Raw genomic sequence first — 23,268 nt, forward strand, 5'->3', positions numbered from 1 at the left:
TGAGTTTGCTACAGTGCGGCTCACAAATAGACCAACACTATACGGTAACATTTTCGAGAAGCAGTAAAAGTGTGCGCCTTGTTAAACAATAACTAGAAATTTTATTTGCAAGTTGGCGAAATATACTCCCTTTATTTCTGTTCAACGGAAAATGAGGCGAAAATGTAAGTATGCACATTGGTTGAATTATATCACACTGCGTCGTTAGTTGCCATATTTTTACACACTGTTTACCTGCTTTTGAAGGATACGTAAATTTTATTATACTTTGCCTAATTTATCATCAAGAAAGAGAAAAATAATGTTATCCTGAGAAGATGCAGCAGGTGGATGTTGCTGCTTGGTTGTGTATTACTCCACTAAATAAATAATATGTGCAACTGGTTGCAGACAGCTACACTAACATAAAACTATGGACACGTAAAATAAAGAGATATAAAAACCAAATCAAATAAACGAAAAGCTAAAATGCCAACCGATATGACAACTGAAAACATCAGATATGTTGAAACCATAAAAATAATTACAAAGAAACAGTAAACTGAAACCGTTCCTTATTTTACGCAAACTATATGTTTTTATATGTTGTTTTCAAACGTTCTGCTACACTCTCATGGATCGTCTACGGTAAAACATAACGCTATCAATTATAGTAATTCTGCTCACATTAACAAAAATGTAACTTCTTCTACACGAACTAAAGGACAGCAACGCAGAGCGGTTTCTTTTCTCGAACTTGCTACATCGCATTACCGATACGAAACAAACTAGACTAGCAATCATGTGATTCATAATATCATTCATAATGTAAAGCAATATTGTGCTGCAAAGCTCACCACACAAAAGTTATGCACTTACGTCTTCTTTAAGTCACGCCTTAGAGTTTCTAACATTTCGTCGTTTATACGCTTCTGTTTCGTTGTGATAATAATAATCGTGATATTGCATTTAAATTTAACCGATCAGGACTTAACAGAAGAAGACAGAGAATAATTTAAAATATATTGATCCACGAAACGCGAACGTGCACGCTCCCTAATTTGAACTAAGCAAAATGTCTAGCTGCCCACCAACATTTCACATAACTGTGTATGCCATTCTACTTCCAAACCAATGAGACCATCGAAACTACTCATATACTACGATCAGTTGCGCGGTAAACCAATATCGTAAAGAAAGCCATCGAATGAATCGTTACATCGTTCTAATTTTAAATTACCATTGTTATATTTTAAATACTCGCATCCTCAGCGTTCTCATGCTATTACATTGTATTGATTGTTAGCTTTATGTGTATTTGTTTGCCTTTCTGAAACGGGGTTTAGCGCATGTCCAGGGAGCGTTCAAATCAAATGCATATTTTTCGTACAGTACTTGCTATTATGCATTAACAAACTATAGGATCCCAGGCATACTACATGGACAACAGAGCTACAGAGTTTATGTTTCCAGTTCAGTCGGGTACATCCATCGGGTCCTGTACCTTGATTTTCTTTTCATATTGGCTAACGGGGTGTTTGATGATACGTTACGCGTACGTACATTAAATTTTGCTAAAACGATACATTACCGCCTATCGCCTGCCTGATTCTGACTCACGACAATAGCGTGCACGGTGTAATGGTTCTGATAATCTAAGTAGTATTTTTTATATATATTTTTGCTACAAACCGTTACAAAGTAAGGGACTTGTGTGATGACATGTAACGTTCGGTAATGTTTATAGATGATGATATTCCTCATAGTTACAGTTCCAATTCCATTACAAGCAATCATTGCACCTGTACTACTACACTGCGCTGATGACAGGAAGGAGATCAACGCGGAGTGTTTTCGCTCGTTTTAAAATTCGTATTACTTGGCAATTGTCATAAGGATACATCTGTGTAACAGTTTTCGATTATCTTGCGTGCGTCTGACGTTCGTTTGACTGAAGCTAGCTATTGTGGCAGAGTGATGCTATGAGACCGTCTGCGGCTTCTGTAAATGTTTAAACGTTTGGTGGGATCTATTCTTCTCTAGGTTATAATTGTTGCTGCATACGAGGGAAATTATTCTATTGGTTCCTGCATCATGACTAATGTTCTATCTGCTATAGTGTGCTGAATATGCAAACGCGTGTAACAGTACAATACAAAGATGAACTCTGCTGATCTGATGCCGAAGAGTACAGCGCTACCGATCACGGCATAAATAGCTTGTCCTCGCAATGACCCATAAAGACCCATATAGTTATTGTTGTGTTCATACTTGGTTTCGGGTTTGGCTGTCAGTCTAACGGTTAAAAAACATTGTGCAACGATCATCAAACACAAAACTTTGCTCTGTGTTGCTTTACATGTGTTCAAGGTATCTCTCTATACTCCCGGCCTGCGACCTTATCCTTTTCATTCGTTTCATTCAGGACAAAAAATGCTAAAAGTTCAATAATTGGTTTTTTACTCTTTTCCTCTCTATCGATCTACAGGATTATACTTGCTTTCTTCATCAATCGCAAAAACGGATCGTTAAGTTTCATCTACGCTTTACCATAAGGATTACAACACACCATCGTCTTACTAAACGATTGCGCTGTTTTCGACGGGAGCAGCAACCGGACAGGCTTGCGGTTCTGCTGCTGCCGATTCAGTGGTATCATTGGTGTCAGAAGAAGCTGTGGTAGCAGTAGCAGAAGATGCATTTGTTGTATTAGAAGTGCAACTGTCGATAGTAGCGGAAGAAGCACTACCGTTTGTGTCACTCTTGGCCTGTGAGTCAGTGGGATCAGTGGTAGAAGTGCTGCTAGTAGGTCCCTCTGTTTTAGCAGTACTGTCTGCGGACACTGTGGGCGCGTTTGATTTTTCTACATTTTCGGTACGTGCCTTTTTACAGGCAGGCGCGGTCAAGATTTTATCTACGTCCTGTAATGAACAATCGTGAGTAAAATGTGTTTTCAATTGCTTGTGCGACTTTTCACTAGTAAGTAATCTTTTTGCTATCTATATGGGCTATATTATTGCAACGGTAGCGCAACGATTAGTAGCCTAGAAAGGGCAAATTAATTATTGTATGTGCAAGGGGATTACTAAAGGCATAGTGCATATTAGTAAAGGTAATCCTGAGGTACGTTTAAATACACGCTACACGCTATCGGTACATACACTTCCCACACTTACCTGTTCCGGATGCTTGCCAATGTATTCAAGCCGAGCTGCTTCGTACATTTTAACGAACTTATCCCGCTGCATCTTAAATTGTGCGAAAAGCTCATCGTCTCTGTGCCCTTTCAACCGGTTCGCCAGATCAGCCTTCTTATCATGTTCGGCTTTAATTTCCTCGGTTACCCATGGCTTATCCAGCGGATACTCTTCTCTGTTCGGTGGCTGGGTCGGTTTCGGCCGGGCGCGTTTACCGTTCGGACCTACTCCCGTTCCACCGCCGGGTGGCATACCGTTGCGTGCAAACGGTCCCATCTTTCCACCCATGCCCCGTGCATGCATGCCACCGCCGTTCATGTTGCGACGCATCGGGCCATCCAGACCGCCGTGGCGTAGTGGCGGCGGCATCATACGCCCCATCGGTGGGGGCATCGGTCGGCCGGCCATCGGTGGAATCGGAGGAGGTAGCGGTCGGTTCATTAGCGACATCGGCCCGGGCGGACCACCCGCACCAAATCTTCCATTTTGTGGGCCCCGCATACGCATACCCGGTCCGCTGCGGAAATGAGCCGGTGGCACGGGCGGCGGTATCGGCGGTGGATTCATGGGCCCGCGGCGTCCGGCCGACGGTGGACCGGGGAACATGTTTGGCGGCGGCATCGGAGGGCCCCAGCTGGGCATTCCATTGGCTCCCCCGTTCATGCGATTCCGCATGCCTGGCATACCGCCGTTCTTCATGGGACGCTTCATCGGCGGATTCATCCGTCGATTGCCGTTTGCGAAGGGGCCATTTTTGATTCCTCCACCTTCCAGCCCGTTGGAGGTGGCCGCCCCTGCTGCATTTGGGCCACCCGTGCCGTTCGGTGCGGCGGTGATCGAATCATCGTTGAAGTCCACGAAACCGGGATCGTCACCGAGCTGATTGGCGTTGAACATCGCGTTCATGTTCCGCATATTGCTCATCGGATTGTACTGCTTGGCCATGGCCGGTTTGAACCGCGGTCGATTTGCCATCTGATTGCCGACACGTTTGTTACCTTCGCTCGTCTGTGCCTTGTTGGAGACCATTATTTACAACGTTTTTCACAAGTGTCCTCTGTCGCGAAACCAGTACCAGTTGTCGCCCGTAAAACGAGGCACCGTGGGGCCGGTGTTGGCTGCGAATCAAGCGTTTGCTACCGTTACCTCACAATCTAAACGCTGGCTAAACGTTTTATCGTAAGCTAAAGCCGTTTAATCACTTTTCACCAAGTAAAACATTGCAATTCTTCTCAGGAAAAGCTTAATCGTGCGTGTGTGTTGCTTTGATACCTGTAATCTGCGTTTTTTCTTTGGGAAAATGGATGTTCTAAAGTGATGACAGTTCTAGAAATAGACTCTGCTGTTGGCCAGGACTTCTGAACTAAATACAACTGTGAACCAATTACCATCAGGATGGAGATTGTTGATTACCATCGTTGTGTCGTGGACGTGTCGCGAAAAAATAACAGGAAATAATGTAAATGATTAAAATATGTATTTTGTTGTATTTTATTTAAAAAAGCGAACTGAGTTGTGTTGTACTAAAATTGTCCCAAATGCCCAAATGTCAGATATACTGTGGTACCATATGTCAAATGGTTCTGATGTGTTGACCAGAGTGACCAGAAATACCGATTTATCTGTATTCCTACCGATTTTTTATACGCCTACCGATTCACAGATGACCGCCCTAAAACTACCGATTTTCCATTTATCCTACCGAAAATCACAGATATTTGATTTTTCAGTCGTTTAAGCTTAATCTGTGGCGCTTGTGATGCTATTTCAAGGATTGTTAACCACATTTGTTACTTAACGCGATGATGCACGTTTGTTTGCCTGGCACTTTTTATCCGTTAAAATTTAATGTTTATAATAAGTAGAAAATGTCAGTTGCGTGGATTCCGAAAATTTCTCGTCAAAGAAAGTCATTTAAATTTGAATTTGAATCTCGCTGTCGGCGGTTAAAGCTTACCCGACAGACAAAGAGAATGAAATTTTCAGGCGAGGGGAAGGTAGAAACACACGGTGGGGGTCCGGCCCAAGATCGGATCCGAAGTCCGTTGTTTTGGGCTGATAATTAATGAATGGCGGATGGAGCGCTGCCACAGGGAGAATGCGCTCTCTTGCTCCTTCTTCTTCTTCTACTTCTTCTTCTTCTTTTTGGCACAACATCCGCTGCCGGTCAAGGCCTGCCTGTACTCATTAGTGAAGTGGACTTGGCTTTCAGTGACTTATTGTTACCATAGCAGGATAGTCAGTCCTACGTATGGCGGCGCGGTCTATTTGGGGATTGAACCCATGAAGGGCGTGTTGTTATGTCGTACGAGTTGACGACTGTACTACGAGACCGGCTTATTGAGCCACCATTGAGAAGAAAATGTGCATCTTAGTCCTTCTTTGGCTTAGAATTCCTAGTACAATTTTCAGATCAACACTTCAGAAAGACCTTCTTTTGTGTAACCGCTGAACCAAATCTAATCCATATCCTAAGTAAAGGATGCATATTCTTTTGATATGGAACTTTAATGTTGCGCATTAGTACCCCCCCCCCCCCCCATCACGCTTAACACTTCTTTCGCTTTCACTTCTTTTAACTCGAGTTAAGTTTCGAGTTTAAACCTACCAAAAACTACCGATAAAATGTTGATGCGCCTACCGAAAACCGCCAAAATAATCTGGCCACACTGGTGTTGACATTTGTATGCGCAGAGCGGCTCGAAAGCATGGTCGGTGCTGCTGTTTTGTTTTTACTGTGCTGAGTGCGGATTTTGGTGCGATTTCGTTTAATTCTAAAAGTTTATCTGCCGGCCCACAAGATGGTGAGTCCTATAAAAGATAATTTATCATACAATATTCTGAATCCATCATCAAAACAAAAATTTAGGTAAAACAAGCTGCTCGTTATTTCGAACAGAAAGAGGAGAGCAGTGGACCTGCCAAGAAATCCAACCAGAAACATCAACCTTCAAACGCGAAAGGAAAAAAGGGATTCAAATGGCAACCAAATGATAAAAAGCCAAATTATAAGGGCTCTCACAAGAGCAGAAAAGAAGGCAGTTTCGAAAAGAAAAATGCCATCCCCGGATTGAAGACGCGGGAAGAAACACTAAACGGTTCAGAGACTCTGCCGGACATGAAACAGTCTAACCAGATCAAACAAGAAAAACAGGCAGCAAAAGATGGGGGTAAGGAAGGCTCTCGCAAGGAGACCAGGAGAGAGAAAATGCTTAAAAAGAAAAATGCTACCCTCACACCAAGAGGGCGGGAGGAAACGCTCAACATTCCAATAGATCCGGCGGCTTTGCTGCGCCATTCGCGTGGCGAGCGCATGGATATGGAAGGCGTCAAAACCCGGTTTCACAAAATCAATGAAATGCGCAAGGATATGAACATTGAGTTCGCCACCCAGCAGGCTGCTCGGGCGGACATCTTGCTGCACGAGGAGGAAGGATATCTCGAGGCGGACGACGGCGAAAGCACGACCAACATTGCGCAGCGAGAGATAGTGCAGCACGTGGACATAACGACTGCCGCCAAGCACTTCAACCTGGAGCTCGAGTTCGGCCCGTACCGCACGCGGTACACGAAGAACGGTGCCTTTTTGCTGCTGGGCGGGAAGCGCGGCCACGTGGCCGCATTCGACTGGGTGCGCAAGAAGTTGCTGTGTGAGATGAACGTGATGGAGTCGGTGCACGATGTCACGTGGCTCATGAATCAAACGATGTACGCGGCGGCCCAGAAAAACTGGGTGCACGTGTACGACCAAAACGGGACGGAGATACATTGCATCAAAACGATGCACCGAAGCGTCCGGCTGGAGTATCTGCCGTACCACTTTCTGCTAAACAGTGCCGGCGAGAACGGGTTCCTTTCGTGGATGGACGTGTCGGTTGGCCAAACGGTGGGAAACTACAACACTCGCATGGGCAAGGTCTCGGTAATGACGCACAACCCGTGGAACGCGGTGACTTGTGTCGGCGGATCCAAGGGTGTCGTCTCGATGTGGTCCCCGATGATGCGCGACCCGCTGGCGAAGATGCTGTGCCACCCGGTACCGATAACCGCGATCGCGATCGACCCGAAAGGTATGCAGATGGCGACGGCCGGACTGGATCGCAGGATAAAAATTTGGGACGTGCGGCAGCTGGAAGGCCCGCTGGAGACGTACAACACCAATACGGCGGCATCCGAGATCGAGCTGTCCCAGCGCGGGCTGCTCGCACTGTCGATGGGCAACGTGTGTGAGGTGTACCGGCGTGATAACAGCTCGACGGAAGCCCAGATGAAGCCCTACATCCGCCACCGGACGAATGGTCCGATTTCAAGCATTCGGTTCTGCCCGTACGAAGACATTCTCGGCGTAGGCACGGCGAAGGGCTTCGTGTCACTGATCGTGCCCGGTTCGGGCGAACCGAACTTTGACACCTTCGAGGCCAATCCCTTCCAGTCGCGCACGCAGCGGCAGGAAGAGGAGGTGCACAGACTGCTGGAAAAGATTCCGGCCGAATTCATCACGCTCAATCCGGCGCAGATCGACGAGGTGGACATACCATCCGCCAAGGCGCGGCTCGAGCAGAAGGTGAAGCTGCTGACCATGAAGCCGCCCAAGATCGACTTTGAGCCACGCAAGCGCAACCGTGTCTCGAAGGCCAAGCTTATCAAGATCAAGCAGAACGTGAAGGAAGCCCGCTTCCGCGAGACAGCGAACGAGTTGCGGCTGATCAAGGAGAAGCTGTTGGCAGAAGATGAAGCCAAAGCACCGGCGGAATCGGCCGACTTCATACCGCTGGAACCGAAAAGTGTGCTGGATCGCTTCAAGACGAAGGCGAAGAAGAAGGCTGCGCGTTAGTTTAGCACGCCCGATTCGTTTATTGCTCTACCCTATGGATGGAAATTAATAAAATCTAACCCGATCACTTGTAAATGCTTGTGTAGTATTCTTCCTCGAGGTCGTACAAATCCGCTGCCATGTCGTCCCGCACGGCCATCAGCTTGTTGTCCCGATCGATCTGTGTGGTCCGATAGAGGGTGGAGTTGCTGCAGATAGCCTCATTGACCGAGTGGAAGTCGTTCAGGATGAGGTACTGCTTGATGTCGGACACCAGCTTCATAAGCGACTCGCCAGCCCGTACAATGTTGGCCGCCCGGACCTGCGTTTCGTACGTGTCCTGCTCGCACTGCGTTATCTTGGACAGCTGTGTGTCATTCTCGCCCTTGGCAAGCCGGATTATTTCTGCAATGAAACAGCGACAGCATGACGAGATCGGCTCGATCGAACACGTATCGTGTGGTCGGATACGGCGCATACCTTCAAAATTTTCCCGCATACTCCGAATGTCCTCTTTCAGCCGGGAATTGTAGGATTTCAGCAGGGCTTCCTTCGATTGGGTCAGATTACGCTGCATATTGACTCGGTAACAGTTTGCTGGAAGCGATGTTGATTTTTTTCGACAGTTTTCTCCAGAAAAAGTTAAAATTGTTCCTTTCTCCTCAGTTGTTTACATTTCAGTTGAAGCCAAACTCGGATTGGAGACGCATTCTTAGCAAATGGCAGGTTGGCTCACATTCAGTTGCTGGACAACATTTTTCGATATCCACTTTGACAGCGGAGTCGGTTTTTCAATTCCTGCTTGTTTTTCTTTTTTTGTTGCGCGGCTCATTCCAGAAATCTTCTAAAATGTGTTTTAAACACTCGTTTGATAGAAAAGACAGAGATAATTTAACATTTTCATGAAATTATCAAATTGTATGCTGCGTGCACTGCAGTGTTCGACCATGTCACCATCATGCAAAGATTAGGCGGCGCTCTGTGAACTCCCTACGGCAACAGTGATTCCTGTACGACATAAACAAATGCGCTTTTATTTTTCTTTTATTGATAATAATAATAAAAGATAACCGCATCGTTGCTCTTTTGATAACGGCCAGAACCAAAACACAAATCGTATTACATCAGCATTTCTACTTGCCGAATGATACGCTCAGCTCGCTCATATCAATTGACGGCACACGTTTCCCGTCTGCATCGTCCAAGACCATCGCCTCAATTGATACACGTCATGCTTTCTCGAAGTGACGGTCGGCGTTAAGGTTGACGTGTACTTTACGAACAATAAAGCCTGGGCGCAGCGGTAGCGCAGGAATCATTCCCAGCTCAGCAATAGACAAGCGAAAATCGAGACAGTACGGTATTAGTGTGCAAACGGTGAATAGAAGGTTTCTTCCCCCCCATAGGGTGTAACAGTCCCGATAGAGAGGTGCCCGGTTTCTTCGTGAAAACTGTGTCCTGAAACAATTAAAAGAAGTAAGTTGCGTGTTCTTGGTGTGCCCTGTTTAGCCGAAAATTGTGCAATGTGTGCCGGTAGGACGCGCGGTGTGTCTGAAGCGGAAAGGCAATTAGATACGATGGTGGTGGTGGTGGTGCGTGCGTGCCTGCTGGCGGGTTATCCAATACCGACATAGGGGAAATACAGATAAGATTCGTTTTATTTGTCGAACCGCTAGAATAGAGCTTTTGATAGCGAATTGATTTTGCCGCCCGGTCAATTGAATGTTCTGGAAGGATTTGGGATGTCTTCCGCGTTTTTTCGGTTGGATGGCAACAGGGAAAAAGAAGGTGAAATGGTAGTAGTATTCGCGAAAAAATGGTTGCATGAAAAGAGGCCATTTTTCGTACACACATCGCCGCCAGTGGTGCCTTGGATGCGCCCCGGCTAGCCTGGGCCGAAAAGAGACGGAAAGCTAGTCCCCTCTGTTTGCTAGTAACGGCGTCGTAGCAAAGGGAGCGCGAAAGAGACAGGTAGTACGCACTGAAAGGTTGACGTGTTCTTTTTGAATTGGAGCTCGAGCAGCCGCGGCTGCAGCAAGGAACGATTCGACTCTCGTGGGGAACAGAAGACACGACGCCGTCGAGGTAGAAAGTTGGGTTCGGTTTTGCGGGAGAATCATCATCACTCTCTGGTGTGTGTGTGTGTGTACTAAGTGAGTTTTCTAGAAAGTTTCCGGTCGTTAGTTTAGTGTAAAATCTTCTTATTACGCGTCATTTAACACTGTTGCTGAATAGTTTGTAGAACTTTGAGGTATAGGTTTTCTTTTTCGCCGTGTATGGTGGCACGTATTTCCTCTCCCTTTGCCGCCTCCTCTGTCCATCATAAATGGGGTCAACAGACATAACGGTTGTTTTCCGATTTTGTGTTCTGTGCCCCGCGAAAAGGAAGATGACGTGATTTGTATGCTAACCAGACAAAAGGCCCTTACAATGGAGAAAGGTTTTCCACAGCTTTGAATGTGGAATTAGTCAAGAATTAAAGCATCGAAAGTCGCGATGAGTGCCGCCGTCGCCGCCGCCGCCGCCGCCGCCGCCGCCGCCGCCGCTAAGCTTCGATGGGTACCGGCGCAGCACTGACGTGGCCTTATGGCGGATGTGGGATTTGATTATGTGGCATTGACATGGAAAGAATAGTCGGTATACTGTTCGGGGCGAGCTAATCTCGGCCATGCTATGCATCCGCTTGCTCTTTTATTTGATTACAGTGTTTTTGGTGAATTAAAGATTTTTAAATTTTGCCAACTTTTTCTGAAAACACGTGGTTCATCTGACAACCTCAAAAGTAGGCGACGATAAAGAAGAAAAGCACCGTGGCAGTTCAACCGTGGCACGTCGTTGCACAGTTAAAAGTTAATATTTTACGCAAACTTTGTCCTAATTCGTTCTTGGTGTGTTTTTGTTTCCCCCCCATTTTCTCCCCTCTATTAGTAAATCAGCAATGAAGCTATTGAAACAGACGGCCCTGGTGGTCGTGCTGGCCGTGTTGGCCTGTTCGGCGGAGGAAAAGAAGGAAAAGGACAAGGATATCGGCACGGTGGTCGGTATTGATCTCGGCACCACCTACTCCTGCGTCGGTGTGTACAAGAACGGACGCGTGGAAATCATTGCCAACGACCAGGGTAACCGCATCACGCCGTCCTACGTGGCATTCACGGCCGACGGTGAGCGTCTGATCGGAGACGCCGCCAAGAACCAGCTGACGACCAATCCGGAGAACACCGTGTTCGATGCGAAGCGTCTGATTGGCCGCGAGTTCACGGACCACACGGTGCAGCACGACATTAAGCTGCTGCCGTTCAAGGTGATCGAAAAGAACTCCAAGCCGCACATCAGGGTGTCGACCGGCCAGGGCGATAAGGTGTTCGCGCCGGAGGAGATTTCCGCGATGGTGCTGGGCAAGATGAAGGAAACGGCCGAAGCGTACCTGGGCAAGAAGGTGACCCATGCCGTCGTTACCGTGCCGGCGTACTTCAACGATGCGCAGCGCCAGGCGACGAAGGACGCCGGAACGATCGCCGGTCTGGTGGTGATGCGCATCATCAACGAGCCGACTGCGGCCGCCATCGCTTACGGACTGGACAAGAAGGACGGCGAGAAGAACGTGCTGGTGTTCGATCTGGGCGGCGGTACCTTCGACGTCTCGCTGCTGACCATCGACAACGGCGTGTTCGAGGTGGTGGCCACGAACGGTGACACCCATCTGGGCGGCGAAGATTTCGACCAGCGCGTCATGGACCACTTCATCAAGATGTACAAGAAGAAGAAGGGCAAGGACATCCGCAAGGACAACCGCGCCGTCCAGAAGCTGCGTCGCGAGGTGGAGAAGGCGAAGCGTGCCCTGTCGGCCAGCCACCAGGTGCGCATCGAGATTGAGTCGTTCTTCGAGGGCGATGACTTCAGCGAGACGCTGACCCGTGCCAAGTTCGAGGAGCTGAACATGGACCTGTTCCGTTCGACGATGAAGCCCGTGCACAAGGTGCTGGAGGATGCCGACATGACCAAGAACGACGTGGACGAGATTGTGCTGGTCGGCGGATCGACCCGTATCCCGAAGGTGCAGCAGCTGGTGAAGGAGTTCTTCAACGGCAAGGAACCGTCCCGCGGCATCAACCCGGACGAGGCCGTCGCGTACGGTGCGGCCGTGCAGGCGGGCGTGCTGTCCGGCGAACAGGACACCGATGCGATCGTGCTGCTCGACGTGAACCCGCTCACCATGGGCATCGAGACGGTCGGCGGAGTGATGACCAAGCTGATCCCGCGCAACACCGTCATCCCGACGAAGAAGTCGCAGATCTTCTCGACCGCCTCGGACAACCAGCACACCGTCACGATCCAGGTGTACGAGGGCGAGCGCCCGATGACCAAGGACAACCATCTGCTCGGCAAGTTCGACCTGACCGGCATCCCGCCGGCGCCGCGTGGCATCCCGCAGATCGAGGTGTCGTTCGAGATCGACGCCAACGGCATCCTGCAGGTGTCGGCCGAGGACAAGGGCACGGGCAACCGGGAGAAGATCGTCATCACCAACGACCAGAACCGGCTGACGCCGGACGACATCGAGCGCATGATCAAGGATGCGGAGCGGTTCGCCGACGACGACAAGAAGCTGAAGGAGCGCGTGGAGGCCCGCAACGAGCTCGAGAGCTACGCGTACAGCCTGAAGAACCAGCTCAGCTCGAAGGACAAGCTGGGCGCGAGCGTGTCCGACGACGACAAGGCCAAGATGGAGGAGGCGATCGACGAGAAGATCAAGTGGCTGGACGAGAACCAGGACACCGAGGCGGAAGAGTACAAGAAGCAGAAGAAGGAGCTGGAGGACATCGTGCAGCCCATCATTACCAAGCTGTACGCGAGCAGTGGCGGTGCCCCACCGCCGGCCGGCGGCGACGAGGACGACGAGCTGAAGGATGAGCTGTAAGTGCCATCGGCAGCGGCGGGGACCGATCACACCCCACCCACCTTCCATCCCCCCAAAAGGACGGTACTTCACAGCCCAACTTTCCGCGAGGAATGCAAAACAAACAAAACCAGCCGCCTTTCATCCACTCCATCTCGCTGTGTCTCCTAACCGTGTGTGTGTGGGGGGGGGGGGGGGGAATAATTCTCCATTCCTCGGACACACACCCTTCGGAGTGACAGCTTCATAGTAATCGACCTCATCATCAGCGTGTAAGAAGAGGAAGTATAGTCGTCGCGTTGTCTTCGTCCTATTCCCCCCTTTGTTCTGAGGCGCAGTGCGCATCGCGACGAACAGGGTAAGAAGATATTTGGACAAGAAAGATGTGGCGCGCACAATGACGCCACGTTATGCGTTCGTGTGGCGAGGCTCGTCTTATTTTCTAGATGAGTTGTTAAGCTCTCCCAAACGCGCGTGCACAAACGCACACACGCAAAACACAAACACACACACACTACCCAAGTCATGGGGGGAAAACAAACCACCACAAAGTGTGTCGATTTTGGAAGATCCCGATGCCGAGGTTTGATTTTCCCATTTTTGTTTTGTCGTCCACTCAACAGTGTGTCTGTGTGTGTGTTTGCGTCTGTGTGTTAAAGAACGAATCGTTTCCGATCTTTTTTTATTTATTGAGCGAGAGATGCGCTAGAAACAATGCTAGAAGGTAATACTTAATGAACACACCCTGCAAGGCATTTTGATAGGAAGGAGCTCACAATTTAACAAACAAAAAAGGGATTAATTTAGGTGATTTGTGCGTGCGCGGTGTGTGCGTGTGTCTGTGATGAGCCCTTCCAAGCCAGTCAGGAAAATGATTTGTAGAGTCTGCAACACCACCATCAACGAGAACAACTAAAATAGCAACACACACACGCACACATTGCGCCCTGACAAAGACAAATAGAACTAGAGAAGAAATTAAAGAGAGAGGATAGTGTTTTTTTTTGTTGTTCACACATAATTGTTCCAATTCGTTCCACGGGTGGTAGAGGCGGCTTTTGGTTTGGGGTAGGTTGTGGAAACACTTGCTCCCCCCCCCCCCCCCAAAGTCCCAACATCGCGTCTAATCTGCGCTCCCCCTCCCTTTAACGTGTAGTGAGAGAAATGATGAAAAGCGAATTCGCTACCAACAAGAAACAAACTCTCAAATTTGATTCAATCACGCTTTTCCGGCCTCAATTTAGGTGGTGAATAGCATTTTAAGGACAAAATCTTTCTTCTGTTTGTGTGTGTGTGTTTAGTGTTTACCGATAACACCCCAATATGGAATGAAGCCGCCACACACATTCACTGCCGCCTCCCAATTATTACGCGATTTCAAGATGCGATTATTGCGATCATACTGCAACGGTACACTTTGTGTGCTACCCATTCCGTTTTCAGTTCGTGTTTCATTGTTTCTCATCCATCGACTGATTGTAATGTAAGGAAGAAAAAAGGAAGTAATAAAAACTAAACAAAAGTAATACTAAAAAAGTGTGGTCGTGTTGTGTTGGTGACGAGGGAAAGAAATGTATTGTTTTTTGTTTTTGTTTCGTTCACTTTCAATAAGAATAGCTTATTTGTTCATGTTAGTATTTGATATATCACGATGGGGGTTTATTAATTTGTTGCTGCCAAAGGAAGCAGGAAGGAATGGTATATGGTTCCGTATTTAGAGTAAAGTTGTTTCGCATTTGCCTTTTTTCATGATTGATTCTTATTTAAGTAGCGATGATTTTTGTTGTTTAAATAGTACACAATAAGCTTTCCATTTTTTTTAAACTCAACCTAACTAAACACACAGACAAAACAAAAAACAGCTGAGTTCACCATAACTCGTGTGGAAAACTTCCTATGCGCGTCCTCCTGCTATGCTACCATTTTCGCATTCATTTTCTCGAGCACCGGTTCAAACAAGTAGGCGACGGGTTAATAAATAGGGACGAAAACTATTAAAAAACGCGAAAACTAGAGCCAAAAATTAAGAAAATCCCTTTTAGAGTGATGCTGCCTCATTCGTACCCCGGTTATTTCTGGTTGCGCGATCATACGCCACAGGGGAAGCGCAAACAAGCCAATCTCAATCCTGAGTAAACTACTTAAAACCTAACCAACTTTATCATACACCCTCAGTACGTCTTCTCCCTTTTACACCCTGACGTTCACGCGAAACGCGGCGGTCAGTTCGTTTGAGGGGAAGGAGGCGAAATCACCCTTGGCCGCCCGGTGCGGTTTCCTGCTGAGATATTCCTGCATCACATCGCACGCCAGCTGTTCCGCCTTGGCCCGTATCTGCGTTTGCTGCTGCTTGCGCTGGTTCTCGTGGTCCAGGATCGTCTTCGAGACGCTGCCGTGCACGGTGTTGGTGGCCGGTATCTCGGCACCCTTCACCAGCGACATGATTAGATCGTGCTTGACGCGCGTTATCTTCTGCTCCAGCTCCTGGATGCGCTCATCCTTCGGCTGCGGCACGTGCAGCGGCTCCAACCCGGCCAGGATCTTGCGGTACTCGTTCGCCTGCACCTTGAGCCGCTCGGCCCGCTCATCCTTGAAGGCGCGCTTCAGCAGCGACAGCTCCTGGGCGATGTAGGGCGAGCTGGCCGAGATGTCGAGCGCCGTCGTGGTCTTGAGATCAACCTTGCGCGAGCTGAAAGATTTCAGCTTGTCGCGCAAGCTGCTCTTCTCACTTTCCAGCGAATCGATATCGCTCTGCAGGTGGTCCATCGTTTCCTCGAACTCTTTCTCCTTCCTAAGGGGGGTTTCGGGGAGGAAAAAAAAGTGTGATTATTCAGAAACAGACAGCGAAGGACATTTGAACTGGCAAAGCGCCACGCAACACGTACTGTTTCAGCTTGGCGCACACTTCATCGTACTGCTTCTGAAGGCGCGTCGTGTTCGTCTCGTGGTCCTGCTGCAGCACCGACAGCTTCTTCTCGGCCAAATCTTTCCGTATCTGCATCTCGGACAGCTCGTTCTGCTTGAGCTTCGCGGCCAGCTTCAGCTGCCGTATCTCGGCCTCCCGGTTCTCGAGCGTTGCCGTCAGCGTTTTCGTTTCCTCCAGCTGCTTCTTAACGGCCTGCGCCCGCAGTATGATCGGCGCGACCGGTTTCTCCTCCGGCTTGGCGGCGTTCGTGGCCGAGATGATTTCGTACTCGTGATCGAGCAGATACTGGGCGAGCTGGCCCATGTCGGTGCTGGCGGCACTCAGCACGGTGCGCACGTTCTGCGACGGTCCTAGGTCATCCTGCTCGTACACCTTCTCGCACCCGTTGGACAGGATTTCCCACAGCTTTTCCTGCGGCACGGACGTCTCCGTTTCCGGGTCGAGCGTCACCAGCTGCAGACATTGGCGGGTGGCGTAGAACAGCACGCTCATCACCTTGTTCAGTGCTTCGGCGGTGCGTTTCAGGTTGCGCAGTGTGTTCATCGACAGGTTGCACTTCGTTATTGCTACGTCCTGCGGCAGGCGGCGCTTCACGAGCTTCAGCTGCTGTCTTATGTTTTCCACATTTTGCAGAATGTACTGCAGGAGTAAGCCGGAATCGCTCGTTTCGTCGCCGGGCTGTGGAAATACGGGGCAATATGTAAGGAAACTCTCCAAACGATCTGCCTGCGTTACTAACCTTAATCAAAATCTTAATGATGTTGGAATCGTTTGCGATCGAGTCACAGGCCGCACCGATGGAAGCAGTACAGTCGCGCACGATTTGCGTTTCGTTTACCAAATCTTCGCCGGTTAGCAGTACCACGTACATGGCGTTGAAGAATGTGACACACTTTTCAAGATCTGCAAGTAGAAAAATCCCCAATTAGGTCAGTTCACACACTTCACTCTACACCACCATCAACACCACCCTACTTACTGTCTGTGGAAGAGTTTTCGTCCAGCTGGTTAGCCTTGAGCAGATCGACGATCTCGTCCACCATCTTTTCCTGCGCAAGCATCTCTGGCAGGGCGGCGCCGATCTTGAGCAGCGTGTCCGCCTTGCATCCCGTCATGCTGAACAGGAACTGGTGCATGATGCTTTGCAGGTTGTGCACGTGGTGGAGCAGGCGCGACCGGAACCCAAACTGGGCCACCTCGTGGCCGGACAGGATTGCGACCCGGTCCATTTGCGGCACGCTCGAGAACCGTTCCCGCGCCTGGCTGACGATGATGCCCGACTTGAAGACGATGCGCGACACGAGCAGGATCACCAGGATGGCATCGTGGTCGCCGCCCCGTGCCATGAACACGTCCGGCATGAACGCGGTCAGGTAGCGGACGTGCTCGTTCGCCTGCGTCAGCTCGATCTGGCGCAGCTGCAGATCGATTGCGCGCGTGAACGCCTTCGATTCGGCGAACATTTGCTTGAAGTCGATCGTCTCGGTGATGAGGGCGGTATCCTTGGCCTGCTGCTGCTGCTGCTGCTTGCTCGACTCTTGGTTCAGCCGCTCGCGCAACTCCTGGCACTGCTCGTTAAGCCGCTGCACCAGCTCGCGGAACTTCAGGATCGTCTGGTCGCGGTCGACAATCGTCTCCAGGGCGGCGTCCTTTTCGCGCACCGCCTCCCGTTTCGCCGCGTGCGCCATGTCCAGCTCTTCGCGCATATCCATCTCCAGTTCGTGGTTGCTTTCGACCAGCTGCTCGTGCACCTCCTCGAGCGCCTCCAGCTCGGCCACCTCCTCCTCGAGCGCCTTCACCTTATCCTCCAGCTCCATCTTCTTTTCGGCGAGCTGTTCGACCATCTCTTCCGCGCCCAGCGCCGCATCCACCTGCTCCTGCAGATCGCCCAGCTGGGCCTCCAGCTCGTCGATTTTGGCGGAAAACTTTTCCTTCGTACGCTGCAGCTCGGTCACTTCGGACTTTTTCGTTTCCAGCTCCTTCTCCAGCTTCTGGATCTCGTGCTTTTCGTGCGCGGACAGATCGCGCAAGCGGACGAGCGTTTCCCGCAGCCGTGCGTTTTGTTGCTCCAGCTGCTTGAACTCGTACGTCGAGGCTACGGCCGACCCGTCGCCAGCGCCAGCGCCACCTCCGCCCCCAATAGAGCCGACCTTCTCCTGCATTTCCGTTTTTAAAATTTCCAAATCAAGCGTAAGCTCCTCGATGCGCTCCTTGGCCGTTTCCAGCTCGAGCGCCAACGTGTCCGCCTTCTCCTCAGCCATCTCCTTATCCAGCGTGATCAGCTCCACGTTTTCGGCCAGCTCGGCCATCTCTTCGCTGTGCAGATCGCGCGCCTCGATCGCGTCCTTCGCTTCCTGCTTGGCGCGCTGCAGATCGCGCTGCAGCTGCGAATGAGCGTCCATGATTTTGCTCTTAAACTCCACCAGCTGCTCGTACTGCGTTTTCATCTTGTCGAACTCCCGCAAGCGTTCGCGATCTTCCGCGCGGCGCTGCTTCAACGTTTCCAGCTTTTCGCCCAGGTCGGCGTTTAGCTTGCGCATCTCTTCCAGCTCTGCCTGCAGCTGCAGGATGTGAATGCGATCCTCGGTGGAGGACGCTCCCGGTGCCGGTGTCGGTGCCGGCGATGGTGAGATGAGCGATTGGCCCGGGGTGAACTGCGGTTTCAGCGTTTCCACAAAGCCCGTCTCCACGAACGATGCCCGTTTGGACGTTTGTAGCGATTCCGGGGGGCTCATGTGCGATCGCTGCAGCGGCTCATTGCGGTCCGGTTTCACCATCGTCGGGATCGAGGACACGGGCGTCGGAATGGAGGATTGCCCGGATGCCCGTTCGCTGCCCGGCGACGTAAGCTGCGTCTTGGAACCGAGCGAGCTCGTGCTCCGATTGAGCGACATCCGCGAGCTAAAATGGGAGCAGCAAAAGCAAAACCGGAGAAAGGACTACGTTAGAAGAGGAGAACGTGTACAAAAAAAAACAACAACACTGTGCTAGCTTAAATAAATGGAACACAACAGAGGCATTGCTTGAAATTGAAGGCGTGATGATAACATGTACAACAGAACAAGCAGAATCCATTCGGTGGGAAAAGTGGCAGCCAAGATACAAAACACAGCTAAGGTGCACAAACACTGCAATCGTTTCCAAAGCATCAGACGTGAGGTGTGCGCATAATTTTATTTTATTTTGGCGAAACATCCTGAAAACGCAAACCAAAGCTAAATATCGTTGCCAAAGGGGGGCAGAGGAAAGAAAATATAATTTCAAATTTTGACCAACCGGAAGCAAACTAAACAAAGCTAACGAAAAAGGGTACAACTACACGCTTTATGAGTTGGTTGTTTTGGATCGTAAGATACAATATCGTTCTAATTACAAAAAAAAAAACAACATCATAATGCGTGTCGAGCCAGTGTACAAATGGAAGTGTTCATGCAAAACAGAAAACCCAGAAGGTATAGCAAGGTAAAACAGGCGTTCAAGGGAACATTCAGAGTGACTGTACAGTGACACAGGCAAGAACAAAAAAAAGTAGCAAATGCGTAAGTATCGCTAAGTAATGGATGATGTAATAAAATAACCTGGATGTTGACAGTGTCATTGTCATGGAGGCGCGCTTCGTTTGCGGCTGCTTGACCGGTGACTTCCGGCGCACCCTGTCGTTGATCGCGTGTACAGGCGCATTAGCGAAACGATGGCCGATTGTGGAAGGGTTCGTTTGTATTTGGTCGGAGGCGATGAATGGTAAGGATCATAATGTTAAACCAGTGTGATGATGTTGAAGATCGATCGATCGTGGGGAATCGGTAATTCACCGAGCAATTTCCATGTAGGGATTGGATGGAGCAGGAAAAGAGAGTCCACACAACGTCGTCGCACATTATTTACAACGACACCGGTCAGGGATGAGTTAGTGTGAAATGGGTGGTGTATCGAGATAGTGGAGTGAAAGAAAAAGAGAAAGATAATGATTAAATTTTGCATATATGATCTTTTCGATGGAGAGTTCTATAGAGGACCGTTACACTACACTAACAGAGGAATGCAGAATGTTGTCTGCACAATATTACTGAAACCATAAATCATATTTAATTGAAAGGTTTACTTGCAAGCATCTTTGCTTACCGTTTAAAAACACACACACACACAAGAGAACAAAATACAAAATAAAGGTAACTAAAAGGGGTTTAAAAGACCGGTCTAAGTTGTACGGGCGATCAGGGCGATTTTGTTTTTCGGGACATTGTAGCTAAAGAATAGCGCTACCACAACTGCAAACTACGGGAGTTCGGTAACATGTTTCACTTACGCTGTTGGCTTGGCCGAGAACGTTTGAGTCGATCCAGGCATTGAGGCAAGCGATCGGACTGAACCCGCGCTGGACCGTGGGCGATTGCATTGAAATACATAAAGATAGATTTAGTTAGATTGCTACTACCTATTGCACAGAAAGCGCGCGTTGCTTGTGATAGCAGCAGTGGCAGCAGCGGCAGCAGCGGCAACAGTAGCAAAAGCTCATTGGCGCTGCATAACAAAAACAGCCCCCCTTTCGGTAGGTGATGATGGATGTGAGTTCGAATTCGAATGAGACAATTTCGTTGCTAGTTTGTGCTCGCCTAGCCTAACCGATCGGATACCGCATTGGGCGCAATGGTTAATGTGAGAGTGCGTTTTGCGTTCAAAGATTTCTATTACACACACCTATTCTAAAACAACAATCGATTTAAGGCGAAAAGTGCCCAATCTATGGTGACATTATGAGCTGAGTAAAGAACTGAAGGTGATTGGAAACGTTAAATCGCACTAGTAATTTGTGATGGGAGCTATAGAAGCATCTCAAGAAACAACCATTCGGGAAAATAAATGAAGGGGTCTCGAGCGTGAGAAACAAAACAAGAAGGACTAACACTAACTATCAATAACCAAGACGGCCTACGCCTAAATTAAGATGGATTGGAATGAGAAACAAAATTTGCGATCCGCTGCAAACAGCTGTTTTAACAGGATGATAGATACGGTTACGGTTTTTGTTTGTGGGCACTTACGTTACTCTGCCAGTTGCACGCTTAGCACTAGCGGGGTTTAACAACGACAAAAGTGTTACAGGAGTGTTGGAAGAGAAAGACGGAAGAGATAGATAGTTCGGTACGGCACCACATGAGACATGAGAACAGCAAGGTATGGTGGATCGAAGTGTGCAAAACATTTGTATGAGCAATGATGAGCTGAACTGGATGGACTGGATCGATCGTGCACCGATGGAGCACCGAGATTCTTCCCTTCCCGACGTCCCTGGTTCGAGGGAATGGGAAACCCTTTTGCACTATCGTCTCCCCTTGCTACTAACCTGCTCAGACGGGATCGTGGCTTTTCGTCCGGCGTTTGTGCATCTTCGATGGGATTACCAGCGTCATCGATAAACACCAACTGGGTTGGGCGTACAAACATCCCATAGTTTTCTTCACACTGAAATGCAGATGACCAGGTATTATAGCCGGGCTATAGCTGCTGCTTGCAACCCCAGCCAGGGTTTTTAAAACATAGTGCCAACGTTACCGAAAAATACTGATGTCCTTTTATCGATCCGTTGTTCTTGCCTTTTGCCTCATCCAGAATTACGCCGACCCACTTGCCCACGGCAAAGGAGGTCATACCGACGTAGGCGATCGTGCCCCGCACCTCCTTGCCGGTCAGCTCGACGCGCTGGCCAATTTTCAGATACCGTTCGGCCATATCGGGAGCTTCGGGGTGTTACCGTCGTTGTGTCTCCGCGAGAGTTGTTGCTGTTGCTGCTTTCACTGTGAACGGAACACGGCGTTGATGTCATCATGGGTTTCCCTTTTTTCACATGCATTTACGGGCAGACGGACTGCCCGACCGCACTACAATTACCTTGTCCGTTGTGCGCCGTAACGCTGTAAGCCTTTTCTATAGGTGCTGTGCGTTGAAATGGGGTTTGCTATCGGTTTACAGTAAACTAGAAATAATTGTGTACATTTTGAACACCTTCCTATGCAATCACAAAAATGTAACTTTGGCAGTAGAGAAAAAAAGTACGTTTTGACATTTAGCCGGATGACAGCGGGCCCAAACAGGGTTCGTCGGCCGGAGATGTCAGTGTGTGTTCAGTTTCTCACTGTTTTGAATTTTTGCTCACTAACTGCAATTCTTTCTCACTATGGTAGAACATAAAATTGCTACTCTCTATTGTAATTTTATTCAGATTTGTTATATCTTAATTAAAAAATGATTTAGTTTCTCTTTCTCACTCTTGTTGGCCTGCTCACACGTCGTCGTGGCATGGCTCGGTCAACAATCATTCTCCAAGTTGCTCGGTCTTTTTCTGCAACCTCACATCCATGTAGACACTTCTCCTTCTTCTTTGGCTCAAGAACCGGTGTTAGCCAAGGCCTGCCTGTACCACGTAGGGTTGGCTTTCAGGGACTTATAGATTTCCCCCCATTTCAGGATAGTCAGTCCTACGTATGGCGGCACGGTCTTTTATGTTTTGCACTTTTTACAACATTTATTACACTATTGAATAATACAAAACACAATACAATGTATGGGGCCGCGCGCACGAGCCGCACCGTGAGCTCTACCGGGAGCCCTGCTCGACCGGTAGCCTGTAACACACTCCCTCGGGTTAGGTGCGCTCTGCACACACTTAGCGCGCATCGCTAAGTGGGGCGTATTAGTGTGCGTAAGCGCAGTGTCGATTCCTGGATGTCGACCAGCAGCAGCGCAACTGCTACGGCGAATCCAGGGCTCGGTACGTCTATCCACAACACGGTCCATTTGGGGCTTGAACCCATGATGGGCATGTTGTTAAGTCGTACGAGTTGACGACTGCACCATGAGACCGGCTTGTAGACACTAGTGATGGGTAAAGTTGGCAACATAAATTTGGATTCGGAGTCATTCGGAGTCATCCGGAGTCGTTCGAAATCGTCCGGAGTTCTTGTGAGTCGGAATCGGTTGGAGTCAAAGTCGTCCGGAGTCGGCCAGAGTCGGCCTTCGAAACAAAGGCTTGTATACGAAGTGCACGCACAAAGTAAAAGACAAAAATCACAACTAAATGAAATGCCTGATCACAATCACATTGAACCACATAGTTCCTGTGGACTCCGATCGATTCTGGTCGACTTCGATCAACTCTAGACGACTCCAAATGACTCCGACACCGATCGACTCCAACCGACTCCGGCCGACTGCAGACGACTCCGGACGACTACGACTCGGAACGACTCCGACTCCGGGCAGATCTAGTGGTTCCATATTACCGGAGTCGCAATTGGACTAACAATAGTCGGAGTCAGATCGGAGTCGTGGGTGCGATCCAGAGAGCACAACACTAACTAGACACGCGATCTCCGACAGGTCTCGCTTCACCTGATTCAGCCATCGCGTTCGCTGTGTTCCCCTGCGCCTCATGTCGAAATAGGGGTCTCCGTCGAAC

The 23,268-nt window shown here is 49.2% G+C and overlaps 5 protein-coding genes across 13 annotated transcripts; 2 read left to right on the forward strand and 3 right to left on the reverse strand.

The window, feature by feature from the left end:
* Positions 1–99: 99 nt before the first annotated feature.
* LOC11175724 (DNA-binding protein K10) lies at positions 100–4,688 on the reverse strand. Its single transcript, XM_061647474.1, has 2 exons — positions 3,156–4,688; positions 100–2,900 (listed from the first exon to the last, which is right to left on the reverse strand). Exons 1-2 carry the CDS (start codon positions 4,203–4,205, stop codon positions 2,559–2,561), a joined length of 1,392 nt encoding a protein of 463 aa, XP_061503458.1. The 5' UTR covers positions 4,206–4,688; the 3' UTR covers positions 100–2,558.
* A 1,135-nt stretch (positions 4,689–5,823) lies between these two features.
* Positions 5,824–8,085, forward strand: LOC1274025 (WD repeat-containing protein 46). The gene is made up of 2 exons (XM_313083.6): positions 5,824–5,980; positions 6,046–8,085. The coding sequence occupies exons 1-2, from the start codon at positions 5,978–5,980 to the stop codon at positions 8,008–8,010; spliced, it is 1,968 nt and encodes a 655-aa protein (XP_313083.6). The 5' UTR covers positions 5,824–5,977; the 3' UTR covers positions 8,011–8,085.
* On the reverse strand, positions 8,007–8,704 carry LOC1274026 (mediator of RNA polymerase II transcription subunit 22). The gene is made up of 2 exons (XM_313084.6): positions 8,470–8,704; positions 8,007–8,394 (listed from the first exon to the last, which is right to left on the reverse strand). Exons 1-2 carry the CDS (start codon positions 8,564–8,566, stop codon positions 8,075–8,077), a joined length of 417 nt encoding a protein of 138 aa, XP_313084.3. The 5' UTR covers positions 8,567–8,704; the 3' UTR covers positions 8,007–8,074.
* A 511-nt stretch (positions 8,705–9,215) lies between these two features.
* On the forward strand, positions 9,216–14,422 carry LOC1274027 (endoplasmic reticulum chaperone BiP). 4 transcript variants are annotated; one of them, XM_061647545.1, is made up of 2 exons: positions 9,216–9,465; positions 10,918–14,422. In XM_061647545.1, the coding sequence occupies exon 2, from the start codon at positions 10,928–10,930 to the stop codon at positions 12,905–12,907; it is 1,980 nt and encodes a 659-aa protein (XP_061503529.1). In that variant the 5' UTR covers positions 9,216–9,465; positions 10,918–10,927; the 3' UTR covers positions 12,908–14,422. The 4 variants fall into 4 exon arrangements, with proteins under 4 accessions (XP_061503529.1, XP_061503530.1, XP_061503531.1 ...); XM_061647546.1 differs by lacking the exon at positions 9,216–9,465 and adding an exon at positions 9,989–10,142; XM_061647547.1 differs by lacking the exon at positions 9,216–9,465 and adding an exon at positions 10,000–10,121.
* On the reverse strand, positions 13,524–21,866 carry LOC1274028 (dynactin subunit 1). 6 transcript variants are annotated; one of them, XM_061647539.1, is made up of 10 exons: positions 21,702–21,863; positions 21,366–21,607; positions 21,157–21,275; positions 20,855–20,881; positions 20,119–20,187; positions 19,391–19,465; positions 16,792–18,713; positions 16,552–16,715; positions 15,772–16,490; positions 13,524–15,677 (listed from the first exon to the last, which is right to left on the reverse strand). In XM_061647539.1, exons 2-10 carry the CDS (start codon positions 21,540–21,542, stop codon positions 15,077–15,079), a joined length of 3,873 nt encoding a protein of 1,290 aa, XP_061503523.1. In that variant the 5' UTR covers positions 21,543–21,607; positions 21,702–21,863; the 3' UTR covers positions 13,524–15,076. The 6 variants fall into 6 exon arrangements, with proteins under 6 accessions (XP_061503523.1, XP_061503524.1, XP_061503525.1 ...); XM_061647540.1 differs by lacking the exon at positions 20,855–20,881 and having other exon boundaries at positions 21,702–21,862; XM_061647541.1 differs by lacking the exon at positions 19,391–19,465 and having other exon boundaries at positions 21,702–21,862.
* Between the last annotated feature and the right edge of the window lie 1,402 nt (positions 21,867–23,268).

The sequence above is a fragment of the Anopheles gambiae genome, chromosome 2 (genome assembly GCF_943734735.2).
Source record: "Anopheles gambiae chromosome 2, idAnoGambNW_F1_1, whole genome shotgun sequence".
NCBI lineage: Eukaryota > Metazoa > Arthropoda > Insecta > Diptera > Culicidae > Anopheles > Anopheles gambiae.

Excerpts from the sequence above, each read along its gene's own strand:
- LOC11175724 (XM_061647474.1), bottom strand. The coding sequence starts at position 4,205 with ATGGTCTCCAACAAGGCACAGACGAGCGAAGGTAACAAACGTGTCGGC. Across the intron at positions 2,901-3,155 it reads TTGGCAAGCATCCGGAACAG|GACGTAGATAAAATCTTGAC; the intron begins GTAAGTGTGGGA and ends TGTTCATTACAG.
- LOC1274026 (XM_313084.6), bottom strand. The coding sequence starts at position 8,566 with ATGCAGCGTAATCTGACCCAATCGAAGGAAGCCCTGCTGAAATCCTAC. Across the intron at positions 8,395-8,469 it reads TATGCGGGAAAATTTTGAAG|AAATAATCCGGCTTGCCAAG; the intron begins GTATGCGCCGTA and ends GTTTCATTGCAG.
- LOC1274027 (XM_061647545.1), top strand. The coding sequence starts at position 10,928 with ATGAAGCTATTGAAACAGACGGCCCTGGTGGTCGTGCTGGCCGTGTTG.
- LOC1274028 (XM_061647539.1), bottom strand. The coding sequence starts at position 21,542 with ATGGCCGAACGGTATCTGAAAATTGGCCAGCGCGTCGAGCTGACCGGC. Across the intron at positions 20,882-21,156 it reads CCACGATCCCGTCTGAGCAG|TGCTAAGCGTGCAACTGGCA; the intron begins GTTAGTAGCAAG and ends AAACCCCGCTAG. Across the intron at positions 18,714-19,390 it reads ATGACACTGTCAACATCCAG|CTCGCGGATGTCGCTCAATC; the intron begins GTTATTTTATTA and ends CTCCCATTTTAG.